General features: G+C 42.8%; 1 protein-coding gene across 3 annotated transcripts in view; it reads left to right on the forward strand.

The window, feature by feature from the left end:
- The window catches only part of arhgef37 (Rho guanine nucleotide exchange factor 37), a 28862-nt gene extending 17023 nt beyond the window's left edge, over nucleotides 1-11839 (forward strand). For all 3 annotated transcript variants that reach the window (XM_011480557.3, XM_023959398.1, XM_023959397.1), the window contains 3 exons: nucleotides 793-988; nucleotides 1577-1740; nucleotides 8041-11839. In XM_011480557.3, the coding sequence (XP_011478859.1) occupies nucleotides 793-988; nucleotides 1577-1740; nucleotides 8041-8256 (576 nt within the window). In that variant the 3' untranslated portion in view covers nucleotides 8257-11839. The remainder of the gene's footprint in view (nucleotides 1-792; nucleotides 989-1576; nucleotides 1741-8040) is intronic.
- The last annotated feature ends 2870 nt before the right edge of the window (nucleotides 11840-14709 follow it).

Below are 14709 nucleotides of genomic sequence, written 5' to 3' on the forward strand. Positions count from 1 at the left end.
CCGCCGCGTCCAATGTTCAAAATGATTTATATAGCCTGATTTTTTTATTAGAATATTTTTTCTGAACAGCAGAATGAGTGACAGTTGTTTATTTTTCTATAGGCGTCTACGGGATTTTTGCGGCACTTCCTGTTCGGAACGCTAAGGGGGAGGAGCCACTTAGGCCAGTTTTCGTATAAAATTACTGTTTATTTTTAAAAATGTTAAGAATCAACACGTGTTGTTTTTTCTTTAGACAGAGACGTCCAGATCTGAGCCTAACTCCCATTCCATGTTTTTAAAGTTCTGGCTCATGAAAGAACTGGTTGCTATGGAAACCGTCAACTTTTATTCATATGTGAGGCTTAATAAAAGTGTTCCATCCATGTAACAAACCAAAGCTGCCATTCTTAAACTGAGACCAGTTTCATTATCCTTTTCCTGAATTATAATCTTGAATTTGTTGATTTTTTTTTTTCTTTTGTTGTAAATTAAATGACTAGAAAAGGTTAAAAATGCTGTCAAGACAAGTCACGTCTGTTGGTTGTTCCTGTACTTGTTCTTCAGTAAAACTCGCCACGCAGCTTCCAGAAATAACCTTCAGAAAGACTGAGGTGTTCTCGTCACGCCATCTTTTGTTTGGTTCCTAAAATAGTTGTAACTTTTGTCTGCGACTTGTTCCTGTGGGGGAGAAGTCTCATCAATCACAGCTTCAGTCTGAAGCATTGCTCAGTTTTTCTGTGATCTTAGTTCAGGAGGAGCGATGTTCTTCATGGACTTATCTGATTTACTAATTTAGTTTTTTCTCCTCAGCCTCTGAGTCCGACCTCTCATCGCCGCCTCCAGCAGCTCACAGGAAAACACGGTTCTGGAAAGATCTACCAGGTGACGAGCTCGGTGGTGGGCAGCCGGGACCTGGACCTGAGCCTGGCCAAGGGGGAGCTGGTGGCCGTCATCAGCGGGGCCGACACCCGCGGGGACAAGCGGAGGTGGCTGGTTGATGCAGGAGGTGGGGGCTGTTTAAAAATCCCCGAAAAACATAACGGACACAGTCTGATCAGGAACAAAACAACAAACCGTTTACAAAAACAACAGAATTCAAAAGAAGCTTTTAAAATCAGACGCGTGAACTGAATCCCCAAAGGCACACGGGAAACTATAGAAATGTTTGTTTCCGCTGTGATTTAAAGGATTAGAAACAAAACAGATTGACGGAATCACATTACTTTGGTGCCATCTTGTGGTTGAACGCTGTTACTGCTGGAAGTTAATGGTAGAAGAAAATGGAAAAGGAATGGATTTAGACTTTGAGGAAGGAAGGAAGGAAGGAAGGTCGGAAGGAAGGAAGGTCGGAAGGAAGGAAGGTCGTTCGTTCGTTCGTTCTCAGGTTTTGTTCAAATTCCCTCCCTACTCACTGTTTAATGTACGATTAAAGGCAAAGCCAGACTTGTATATTAATTCTTTGGGTCAGGGTGTTTCTAATGAACTACTGGTTCAGTTCTGGCTCGGTTCTGCACATTTCTATCCTGAAAACGGGAAAACTTTCACCTGCTTTTTGCTTTTCTTTGAAACATCTCGAACATCTGTGTCTGTGCAGGCCGGAGAGGCTACGTGGCGTCCTCAAAACTCATTCGTTATCACCAGGCGGCAGAGGACCCGCCCCCTTCGCCACACCCGGGTCTGCCTGAGACCGTGTCGGGGAACCGCAGATACTCGTATTCCCCCGGCCCCCCGGCGCACACGAGCCAGCCGTGTTTCCAGGTAAAGCTGCCTCCACATGTCAGTAAGGAGTCCAAAGGATTCAATAAAAAGGAACAAACCAACATGAAAGGAAAGCTTATTCCACATGTATATTTCCACATGTCGCAGTTTCAAAAAGAGGGCGTGTCCGTTCAGGGAGCATGCTCACAGCCCCCCCCACACTCATAGCAGAAGGATCTCGCCGTCAGCTTCAGAAACAGGACAAACAGAAACCTGTGTTTCTGTTTGTCCATACCTGACTGCATGTCCTTTAAAATATCCTGATGCATCATTAAAGGGGTTCCCCAAGGTTCACTGCTGGGGTTCCTTCTGTTGTGAACATAACTTTTGGTTTGGGTGTTTTTGTGGCAACGGTTGGACGATTGTCCGTCTTTGTCTTCTTTAGTGTCTTCATGTCAGGAAATGTCACTCTTACCAACTCGAGGAAGGCAGGCCTCTCAAACTCTGAGCAGTGCCTCCACCTCCAGACCTCCATCACTTGATGACTTGGTTTTTCCATTTCATCCTGGTTTCCCGGAAGCCTCTGTGGCTGTGGAGCGTCTGGTCTAAACTCAGATTTGCTTTCGGTTTGGTTCGGTATCTGCAGAGCAGCATCTGCTGCAGCTGCTTGGAGAGGCGCTCATGACACACCCTGAGTGATGACGGCCGATGCTCCGAGTCCTCGGCTTCTTTGTGAGAGCTTCATGTTCACAGCTGCTGGTTCTCTGTTCTCCCCGGTGACGAGAAGCACTAAGGTCGTTTTTTAATCAGTCCCTGATACAAACGGGTCAGATTTGTGCTTTTAATGGCTAAAAGATGATAAATATATATACAGATTTGTTTTTAGGCTATTTGTTTGGTTGAAAGACTAAATCAGGGGTCGGCAGCCTGAGGCTCCGGAGCCGCGATTGGCTCTTTTTCCTCTCCATTGTGGCTCTGAAGAACAAAAAAATGTTTTAAATTTGACAAAGTAACGTATTTTCTGAACTAAAAGCCTCATTGAGTGAAAGACAACAGTCAGACAAGTCGTTCATGAACGGTTAAAGCACAGAACATGTGACTTTGCGAGGCTTGGGACTACAATACCCATAATGCTCCAACAAGTCAACAGGCGGTGCAGCTTTGTAGTTTACCAAAGTCATATAAAACATTCTGAAAGTGTTTTTAAGCACCTTGTGCCACAGATGATCAGTTCTATGGTGCTCTTGAGTAAAAGGAAAGGATTTTAAGTTTACCTTTTGAGTAAAGTCACTTAGTTAGCTCTGGTTGAATTTGTTGTTTGGTTCACAAATTCACGGCAGTGGTGCATCAACAAAAGGTAAAATTCACTGTTGTGTTTTAAATCACTACTTCAAAACGTTCTGCAGTGGGATGATCCTTTGTGGCACAGGGACTTTTATTTTGAAAGGAAGTCATAGGAAGCTCTGTCAAAAGTTATAAACCAATTCATATTTTGGAAAAAAACGGCTAATTTCTTTGTTTTTTTGGCATAAAAAACCCCCCATAATTTATCTTTCTCATAACAGTAACAATACTATACATACAAGCCATCATCGTAACAAGACTCTGCAGCTCCTTCTGCCCTAAAACAATCAGATCCCAGAAAAATGAACAGTTTCCAGGAAATGGGGTTTAAATTTCCACCTCAAACCTTTCAGTCGTTGTCGTCCAGATGTGTGGATGTTACCGTGGAGACGAACCATCCAGCGCTTTATTTTGAAAGTCCTGTCTGTCAGCTCCGAACGTGATTAAAGGTTTGAATCATGGGGTAGTTTTTCTGTGGAGAGAAATGGAATTGTGAGAAGAATCTGTGTGTGTGTGTGTGTGTGTGTGTGTGTGTGTGTGTGTGTGTGTGTGTTTGCGTGCATGCGTGTGTGTGCATAGAAATGTCCATAACTAGCTGCCTGACCTTGTGAGTGTGTTAGTGTGTGAAGGGTTGTGAGTTCATTTATGCAGAGCTGCAGGCGCAGATAAAGCTCGTCCGCACGTTTCTGCTGATTGATTCACGTTCGGCAACAACGTAGTAAATTTCTGCGCTGTGTATGTGTGTGTTTGTGTGTGTGTGTGTGTGTGTGTGTTTGTGTGTGTGGGTGTGTTTGTGTGTGTGAGAGATCGGGTTGTTGAGGGGGAAAATAATATGACCTGCTTGTTAAAATGATGGATCACTGAAATGACCTTTACCCCCCCCCCCCCCCCCCCTATCCCGTCTGCTCATAGAATCACTTGTTCTTGTTTTTGTGTGAAACTGTCTTTTTGTTTTACCACTAATAGTTGATTTCATGGTTTTTACCAAAGTGAAATGAAGACGGTCTTTACTGTGACTGTAGATCTTCTCTCTGAGGTCAGTGACCTTCAGCCAAACATCAAATGCGAGAAGAGGAAACATTTCCTTATTTAAAGGGCCGATATCAAAACTATATCCATGTATCTTTGGCGCACTAAAGAATGATTTTTTTAAATTTTATTTAAATGAGTCACTTTTACAGTTTATTTTCCTCGACTTGATCTCTGAGGCTCCGCCTTTCTCTCCTTGTGGGTACCAACAAGAACCCACTTGTTTTTGTGGATTGGGAGGGACTGGTGCTCAGAGAGCAGGTTTTAAATGTGTAAAATTGATTAAAATACCACTTTAGGTTTGTTTTTCGTTAGGATTGAACACTTAAAAACTACAAAAGTTGGTTTTCGCATGTTATAGGTGCTTTAAAGATTAACAAACTGTTCATGAACTCACTAAGCAGCAGTTTTCAATCGCCTTACTGTTACACAGGAGGATAACTTGTCAAAGTTTAAGAAAAATAGTTTAGTATTTTTTTTACTCTTCAGCTTTTTTTATTTTAAAAATTGACCTTTTTAACTCAAATGAAGCCATAAATTTGTCAATAAATGGTTTCAATGCAAACCAGCTAAAGTCTATTTTTGTCCAACAGTCCAGGTTGCATGAATTGCATGATGGGATACTTCATAGTAAATGTCAATGGATAATTTCTGACCCACATTAAGTTTTCAGTAATAGATTCTCATAAAGTTTACAGGTGACTGTTCTTGATCTGCAGTTTTGGGTAGTAATTTAGTAACATTGACTGTATGTGAGAACTGGACTGAGGGACTCCTCCCCCCTTGGCATTCCAAACAGGAAGTGGCTCCTAAAAGCCAAAATAGATATCTATAGATAAATAAACTGCTGTTACTCTCATTCTATTGGTCAGAAGAACTGTTCTTGATCTAAGGCATCTTTGATAATCCTCTTTTTTTCATATCATCAATTATTCAAGTAATAAATTGACCAATCGGTGGCCTCAATAAAAGATGGTGGAGCCCCCACGTCCAATGTTCAAAAGGTCTGACAGATTTCCTGTAGCCCCCCTTTAAATGGTAGGAGTGTTTACTTGTTGCCATAGAAACGTTGACTCAGCAGGGGTTGACATAGCCCAGAAATTTGCACTGGCCCACAGGGCCAGTAGTTTTTGAAACTTACTGGCCCTGCCTGAAAGTTACTGGCCCGACACCGCGCATAGCGGGACCCGCCGCTCCGCAGGTGCTTGCAACTTTAGGGGGGTCCGGGGGCATGCCCCCCCGGAAACTTTTAATATGGTGCAATTTGGTGCATTCTGGTGACATCACTTATTTCTACACTTTTCAATGACTGAAAATAGACCATATCAAACTTAAATCTGCTCTAGTCTGTTTCAGATGTTTTGAAGAGAGCACTGCAGTGTAGTAGGTAACACTAGTTCAGAAGTTTTCATGGTGCTTCTAACGGCAAATATCGCAATAAATCATAAACCTTAAATGTGTTAAAACAATCTAATGGCAGCTTGAACCATTTAACGAATCAAATAAATCCCTCAATGCATTTGACCAATCGGATGGACGCCTTCACATTGTTGACCAATCAGATGGAGCCCTGTTATGTTAGATGTTTGTAACCTATGTCAACGTGGGTCATTTGGAGTATAATTTTTAAACTGGGAATGGTTATTTGGTTATTTTGCTGTTTGTTTATATACCGCAAATTATATCGTTATCGCAATTTTAATCTCTGATATCGCATATCGCGAGTTTTCCTCATATTGTGGTAGGTCTAACTGAGATCATTCAGCTAACTAGAAATACTTACTGCTTACAGTGTTGTAAAGAAAAACAAAATTAAGTAGTTTAACATTCTACTGCATTTGAGTCTGAGATTCTGGTATTTGGAGTTGCCTTTGATTCTTTTACATTCAGCTTAAAGCTTAGTGGATACAGTTTCATCTTCAATGCATTCATTAAATATCTTGCTGTCCATACTACTAATGCCACCCATTACTCCATCCAACATATTCCTATCTATTCCTGCCATGTCTTCCACATCTCTGACATGCTTCAGTCTCTCTTCAGTGACGGTGTCGGATTTATAATCAAATGTTGTAATAACCCACTGGCTTGTGCCTTCGTTGTTGCTGTTTAACATTGTTTTGTATTGAATTGTTACATTCAATAAAGTTTGAAAAAAAAAAGTAGTGAGCGCGTGCCGCGTGGTGCTCGGCAGTGACAGCCGCGCGCGCAGGCGGGAGAGAAGGAGAAGTGATCAAAGGTTTCCCATAGAAACCCTTGAAGTCTGAACACAGGACTAGCAGAAAAACTAAATTATGAAGACGAGGTAAATCTACACGTTTTCGCAAAATTTACTTTATTGAAAAAGGTGAAAAATATATAAACCGTTAGATATTTTAGTGGCCCGAGCGGGCAAGTGAAAAGTAAAGTCTTGTGGTCCGCACTGCTCGAAAAACAGGACCGGGCCAGCGGACAAATGGCTATGTCGAGCCCTGCTCAGATCATCTCACATCAATCACTGCTTAGCGACGTTTTCTGGTTCCAACATGACGATCTCCATTTCACGAAAAAAAATGGCAGTTTCATTTAAGTTGGAGCTGGAAGTAAACCATTTCTTTGGATGACATCACACTCGCTCAGTCCAGTACTCGGGTACAGTCAATGCTTGTGTATGCGTGGTGTTACTCACTATTTCAGCATCATCAAAATACATAAAAGCATATGCTGGTTTTCAAAATAAGATGATAAGATTTCAACCCAATTGAAGGAAAAGGTTAGAAAGTACAGGAACCCTCTAGACACAGCTGCTTAAACGTCAAACATTCAGCCTGACTGAAAAGAGGAAATCGACAGAATCTGTTGTTTTCTGTCATTAGGATCGTTTTAATATTTAATCTGAGCACTTGGAGTACTTTTTTTTTTTACAAAATTACAACGTATGATACGAGTTAAATGAGAGAAAAAGAGATTGGAAACATTTCAGCTGGAGAGTCACCTGTTGGCCACTCCCACCGTCCATTTTCTCCTTTGATCTCCAGCAGCATGAGATGCTAATGGGTGTAGACTGTGGGAGCAGAGCTGGGAGGTGGACTGAGGGTCCAGTAACACTCTGTCCTGCCAACACCAGACCCATTAGCGCCTCAGCTTCTGTGTGAAGGACGATGAGCTGATATTTTAACATGTCCTGATGTCGGCCTGTTTCAGAGAACGGCAGCCCCTTTCATCGGGGTTCTGATCACAGTTATCGCTTTCAGACATTCAATGGAACGTACAAGGATGTACATCTATGTATGGGGACGTACAAGGATCATTTATGTATGGGGACGTACAAGGGTGCATGGATCTCAGTGGTTTACATGGAACGTCTTTTAAAGACAGTTTTTAGCTTCACGAGGACGCACACGAGCCAGACATTTCAAAAAGACGTCAAATGGGCGTGGCAAATGAGGTTGACAGCTGCAAGAACATGCCCATATCAGCCAATGGAGAGCTCATGATTCATCAATCAAAAGGCCACGCCTCCAATGAGTACACATTTCTTCAATACAATAAAACTCTGAGGCTCCTAAAAACTCCCCCTGAGGATATTTATAACGGATGTGAAGAAAAAGAGCATTCAGGAAGCCAGACTGTTGTGTAGAAGCAGAGCCACCTAGTGGTTACCTGATGAAGTGACTTTGCTACATCTACTTCACCTTTTAGCCGCGTCTCAAACAGGAAGTGGAGGAAGTGCTGCTGGTCTGAAACTTTAGCTGTGATGCTGAAGTAAGTTTTGTTGTCATTTTTAATATTTGCTGCTGTAACTAAAATGAAGCAAATATTAAACAATCTGGGCTTTTAGTTAAATGTAGACATTAAATACAGAGATCAGCAGTTTTTAAATCCTTCACATTGAACTGAAGCGATGACTTAGCATAAGGAGCTTTAAAGTGGGACAAATATTTTCCCACAGGATCCCATTTAGCAGCATTTGCTGATGTTTTGGCGTTTCCAAACTTTGTCTTGCAGGTGCTGGCGGCGTACAATTTCACTGCCAGAGGAAACCACGAGGTTTCTCTTCAGGCCGGCCGACCGGTTCGAGTCCTGGAGCCACACGACAAACGGGGGAACCCTGAATGGAGCCTGGTGGAGGTGGCGAGCGGCCAGCGGGGCTACGTTCCCTCCAACTACCTGACTCTCATCCCCTTGGAGGCGGGGCCACCTGCTGGCTTCTACCCGTTCTAGTGAGAGGCCAGAAGCCCGCAGACAAAAGCTGCTGCTTTTAAATCTGGACCTTGGCAGCTTTGGAAGACAAAAGCTGCAGATGAAAGGACCAAAAGTTGGTTCTGAAGCAGAAGTCGGACTTTTAGGCTTCACAGCTTTTCCTAACGCAAACGAAAACTAAAAGATCTTTTTGTTTGAAGCTTTTGCTCAGATGTGTCCTTTTTCAGGGTGCATTTAAAAAAAAGAAGCTATTTTTACCTTTTTTCAATATCCGAAACAAACCAGAGGGGAAGCAGAAGCTCCTGGCAAATTCCTGAAGCTTTAATGAAGAACAAAAGTGACACGAAACCTTCAAATGATGCAGAAACGCTTCTGTTAAGCGGAGAAGTCCTGCATTCTGGGAAGAGAACGAAAGCGACTGGATTTCATCAGAAACACTGGATGCAAAGGAAGTGACAGAAAAGTTCAAAACCTAAAAACCATTTTTCAGCATCTCTGGCATTTTCTTTAAGTAAATATTGGCTTTTACTTTAAAAGAAATGCATCTGAATACTTTAACACTTGGATTTCTCTATCATACGGCACTGAAATGAGAAAAAATGGACAAAATGTGAGAATAAGGCAAATCAGCGGAACACTTCACAGAAATGTCAGGCTGATCAGACGTTTTCTATAAAGATAAAAACCGGATTCTGGCTTTATTTTTATTTTTTGTGTGGGTCTGAGCTGCACCCCCCCCGTCCAGCAGAAGCTGAGAGCTTTTTGTTGTGAGAGAAACAGAAACTGCAGCTTGTTCTGGTTAGAAGGTCGGCGTGTTCCACAGAAAACCGAATCAGAGATGAGGGATCTGGAATTGAACCGGCTCCCATCCTTCACCCGGAGGAGCATCCGGGAGGAAACACCCGACACAAAGAGCCTCCTGCTCTCCTCCTTCCAGCTTTCATCACAGCGTCACTTTACAGTTTAAAATGATCCAGGTGACCTAATTCTCCATTATTTGCACCTGAGGATGGCTGTTGCCACGGTTACGGCTCAGCAGGCGCAGGTCCCTGTACAGTTTCTTGAAGCGGACGGTCCCGTGAAAACCTAAAATTAGAGTCGGCCAGCAGCTCCTGCGCTTTACTGACGATTCGCTTCATTTCTTTGGCTGAAAATATTTCATTTTCAGGAAAAAGCTCCAAATGTTGCAGAAAACATGACATATTTGGGTTTCATGGGCGTTTGGTGGTGGGCTTTGAGGTATGAGGACAGGAGTATTAAAAAATCTTTTAATTTAGACATTTAAAATTAATTGAAATGGTTGACGCCTCTAGTGGACTTCAGGATCTCTGTTTGTGCCAAATTCTCTTGCACTTGTGAGGTGTATAAGTCTGAAAAAAGGTCATATTGACATTATTATATAAATATAAAATTTGGGATATCTAAAAGCATTAGGGCCACATTCAGCTAAAAGAAATGAACTTTTCTGACCGTAGAGGCTGCTGGCTGTCAGAACCGTTGAATTTTTAGTCTTGTTTATTAAAGGAAATTTAAACTTCAAACTTGCATGCAGCCTAAGAAAATCCTTGGAGTCGCACCTTTGAAACCCAGAACTCTTCAGGGTTGGGACACTTTATTTTTTCTCTCCCCATGCAGCTTTAACCTTTTTAGAATAGGAGTATTTTATATTTGATATTGGAAGTCTTTGCGGCGCAGCCTGGGGCTGGCCTTTGATTGCAGAGCAGGGAGGTGCTCAGCTGGAGCGCCTGAATGTCAGGACGGAGCAGCGCAGCAGGAGGGACGGGGGCTCGGAAACGTCCTCCAGGCGAGTAGAAGAACCGCCCGTCCAATCCCTTTTTGTTTACGGACTTAAATGAGAAACTAGATGTGTGGATCTTGTAAATTATAAACTGTATTTATGAACTGTGGTTTTCATCTCCACCACTAGAGGGAGAAGGAGACTTTCTCTCTTTATTTTTGTAAAATGTGACTTTGTAACTGGAAAAACTGCATCTTTGCATTTGATCTCAGCATCATTACCTTCCCAAGTATTGATCCAGACTCATACTGAGAGCCCTGATTTAGTGTTTATGTTCACTCGTCTGCTGTGATGCCGCCATAGTTAACCCTCTGATGTTTAAATGCATTGATTTGCTGCAGTTTTGCTTGATCTGACGCTGCAGTGATGGAGGGAGGGTCTCTGAGAGGCTGTACAGCTTGTTCTCCCACTCATGAAGTCGCGCCGCAGATGGATGTCTGCAGCCGCAGAATTTGTCAGAGCAGCTGTGATCCAGCTTCAGTAAACCTCAGCCTGATCCCCGTCTGCTCGCCTCGTTTCTCACCAGGAGAACCGCATCTGATCAGACGATCAATAATCTAAAAGTATGAACAAGGCTTCAGGTCGGGATCTTAGAGATTCTGTGTAAAACAGAAAGCTGCTTTTGATGTTTACAACTCACCAACACTGATTGTAAAACTCCAGCACAAGTAATCAAATCAAATCAATTTTATTACTATAGCCCAAAATCACAACAACAGTCGTCTCGATGGGCTTCGTAGCGGTATTTGTAAAGTAAACATAAATCAAAACGATCATAAATGCATAGAATTCGATAGAAAAAGTCTAAACTTAACTAACTAAACAGACTAAACTAAACTTGGCATCCCTGTCCTTAGATCAGGGGTCGGGAACTTTTGTGGCCAAGAGAGCCATGAACGCCACGTTTTTAAATGTGATTTCCTGAGAGCAATGCAATATGTTTAAAACTAAAAGTACAAGTGAATGTGTGCATTGTATGTCATTTCAACACTTTAAAAGTACAGTAAGTTTGTGGATTCTTTTTTAATAATATTGTTATTGTAGCGGATTGAGTTCCGGAGTTCATTGAACGCATCAAGCAGAGATGCTGGTTGGCCCTCAGTCCTGTCGCTCGGCCTGCCGTTGGGGAGTTTGGACCAATGGGGTTCAGTTATGGGCCGAATAAGGGAAATAGGAGGGCTGAAGTGGGAGCAGGGGGGAAAAAGGGGGGGGGGGGGGGGCATCTGCCGGGACGGCAATTCACAAGATTCAGGCTGTTACAGATTTGGGGTTTTGATGCGCAATACATTAGGGCGCTGATATGTTACAAACTGGCATCGCATCACGCCCGAGAAGGACTGGTCTAATGAAACTTTTTTTTTTTTTTTAAACAAGTAAAGATTTGTCTGTGAGCCAGATGTGGCTCACAAGCCATAGGTTTCCGACCCCTACCTCAGAACCCCCTTCTCTGTAAGGAAGAACTCCTGAAAAAACGGATTCCGGAAAAAAAGAAGAAACCTCAGGGGTGTCCACATGAAGGAGGGATCCTCCCCCAGGACGGACAGGGGATGTACCAGAACTCTTTGAGAAGAATTAACTTATCCAACTCTACAACTACATATTTAAAGTCCAGCAGACGATCTTCATCCAGATGGTTCAGTGTTACTACAGGCAGTACATGCATAAGTCTGCTGTAAGATATTTGATATTTTCATGTACACAGTGTACATCCGATTCCCAACCAACACAAAGTTGTACATACACTGCACACAAAACAACTGAAGAATTGACTGTATCCAAGTCACAGTAATAAACTCATAAAAACGATGCTGCTTCCTCTCTTCTGTCACGGTCTGACCACGGCACCTCCTCCACATCACAAACTGTTTTCTCTGGCCATGCAGCGGGGAGAATATGTCATAGCGTGACGAATCCAGCCAAAAAAACCATCAGCTGCTAGACCTCCAACGTATTAAATATTTGTCTCTTGGAAAAAAAAGGCTGTTTGTTTTCAACCAGGAAGTTTATTTTTCTGGCAATTTTCACATTTTTCCACAAAAATATTTTTTTTTGTGAGATCTTTGCAAAGCTTCATGCACACTCCACCAGGTTAAGTCTACAACCATAATCGAAGTTTCGTTAACCTTTGACCTCCGAAAGTGGCCGCCATCTTGACGACATTTAATTAACAACTTAAAGGCAAAAACATCAATTTTTGTATTTTTTCAGTCAACAAGTTCAAAAGTCTCAAGAGTTGACTGTAGCATTGCAGACTGAACCTTTTTTTTTTATAAGCTATCACGTAAAAAAATAATTTCTTTAGTATCCATCCAAGAAGGAAGGTGAGCGTGTGCACGTCACAAACATGTTTACCCAATTTATTCTAGTCTTTTACGTTTTCATCCCAAAGATTGATCCTACTTTGCACTTTAACTGCCTTCAGCAGCATCCTTCCATGCAGTTTGAAACTCTCAGGAACCGGATTCGTCATCACACGCCGGCGCTTTGGAAACAACAAGACGGCGCGTTTACTATTCTTTTTAGGCTTTATGTGCTTTTGTTCCCGGCTGCCTTCAGTGTTCAGAATGTAAAACTGTTACGCTGCTGAGAAATGAAAAAAGAAGCAATGAAATGTAAATGTTCTGCTGGGGAGCTGAACACAGCCTCATACTTTCTGTACTGAATAGCCTGTCAGCAGGATCTATTTTTACCACATTTGTTTTTCCAGCCATCATCAGTCAGCGACAAACACATCTGTGCCCCCCCCCCAGTGGGTTGTTTGCCACACACTAGCAGCAGTACAGTGGAAATTGAAGCTGATTCTGTTTGTGTGGCTCAAAAATACCCAAACTAACAATTTCTTAAGAAGACGATTTCAACTGAAGCTTTGCAGGGGCTTCATGTGAGGACATAACATGTCAGACGAAGCCCTCCGTTAAACTCTGCAGCACGTCAGAATCAAAAGTCGGTGAAAAAGTCATGTCAGTCAGCGACCAGAGCAGCATGAAAAAATGTAATTGTTCTTTAAACAGTAAAATATGCTTAAAAAAGTAAATATTACACTTGGATTTCATTATTTTAATCCAAAAATTAAATATTAACAAATAGCTACAGTAAATGTGGAGAATTTTATGTGTTTAGCTATGAAAATCCTGAGGAAAAAAAAAAATCCCATTTATGTGTTCAAGTTAGAACTTTAGCCTTTTGTCAAACTGAAGTTACATGTTCAATTAAAGTCAATGTTAATTGGTTGTTGCGCTGGTCAGTTACTGACTCTTTAATCCTATTGGTTGATAATTCACTGACAGACTCAAAGGGCGGGATATTCCCTGGAAGCTAATTCGACACAATCATCAGCTAAAGAACAAACGGAAAACGCAACAAAAATAGGATGGTAAGAATTTTATTTGTAAATGTAATCCAAAATAAATAAATGTGTTTCATATGTATAGCGGCGTTTATTGTGGAAGTGACCACAATCTCTAATTTTAGGAATTAAAGCTGCTCGAAATAGCAGCTAGCGCGGATGCTAGCTCCGAGCTAACGGCTCTTCCCCCTGCCCGAGAGGGGCGTGTTTGAGGCGGGTAACCGGGGAACGGTTCGAGCCGGCGAACAGGAACCAGGCTCGGTTCTGATTTCAGTGGAGGATTTCGGCATCGCCGAACCTGCTGCTTACCTGGGAAGCTAATTTGTGTTACCGGAAAAGCGAATGGGGTTCCGAGGCGCATGCGCACACGGGAAAACGGCCTTCGAGGATCACTCCGAACTCAGGTGTTCAGATGGTGAGTACGAAGTAACGAACCCGGACCAGCTTCATTCTGTCAGCTCAGCCTTTCAATTAACAGACTGGATCGCCTGATTTGTTAGTTTGTTAACGCACAAATTTTGAATGCAATTATTATATAATGAACTGGAAGTGACGTCACACCAGTCTAGCGTCTGGATCTCCATGTTGGAAGGATACACGTGTAAACATTAGTGCCTCCACGGGAGTTTATTTATGTAGAAATGACTGATAAAAGTGTTAGTAAATGTTTTGATTTGACGTCACATGGAAACACCCCATTCTAGGGATTGATAAGATTTCTATGGGGCATTTAAAGTGGGTCACATGTTGAAGTGTGGGGTTTTTGTGTAGATATGAGAAAAGCCAGTTTGAAAGGTGCTGCGTGTCTGCAGACGGTCTGTGAAGGGTGCCATTCATCCAGGTGGTGTTTAGAAGTTGACTGATGGCTTCTGGTCTTGAAACGCCCCTCTCATCCCAGCAGCTTCATCCGTCTGGGAGCGATTGGGTCTACAGATTGTTCCCGTCTCTTGTGCTTCAGCTGCAGCTTCCAGAGGAATCTGAGCGGCTGAATGTTCCGCCTGGCGAGAACATTTGCTTGAGCGGGCCACTCCAGGGTGAACAGAGGCTTTTAGAGGGGGCACTTAGGGAGGGAACAGCCTCTGCTTCTGTGTGAGCACTGCAGACACGAACATGCATGAAGACGCCTTCTCCGTCTTATCCCTTAACATTCTCATCGCGCCGCCTGTGTTCAGGTCGATGCAGTAATGCGAACATCAGCAGCAGTCTGAGAGCTCCTCCAGGACCCCGACGACTGCATGTTTGAGTGTGCCAAATCGGGCTGGACTGCTTTCAGAGTGGGTGACTCCGTGCATGCGCTTGCGTGTGCGTGTTTGTGCCTGCTGGAGCTTAG

The sequence above is a fragment of the Oryzias latipes genome, chromosome 10, assembly GCF_002234675.1.
Source record: "Oryzias latipes chromosome 10, ASM223467v1".
In the NCBI taxonomy this organism is placed as follows: domain Eukaryota; kingdom Metazoa; phylum Chordata; class Actinopteri; order Beloniformes; family Adrianichthyidae; genus Oryzias; species Oryzias latipes.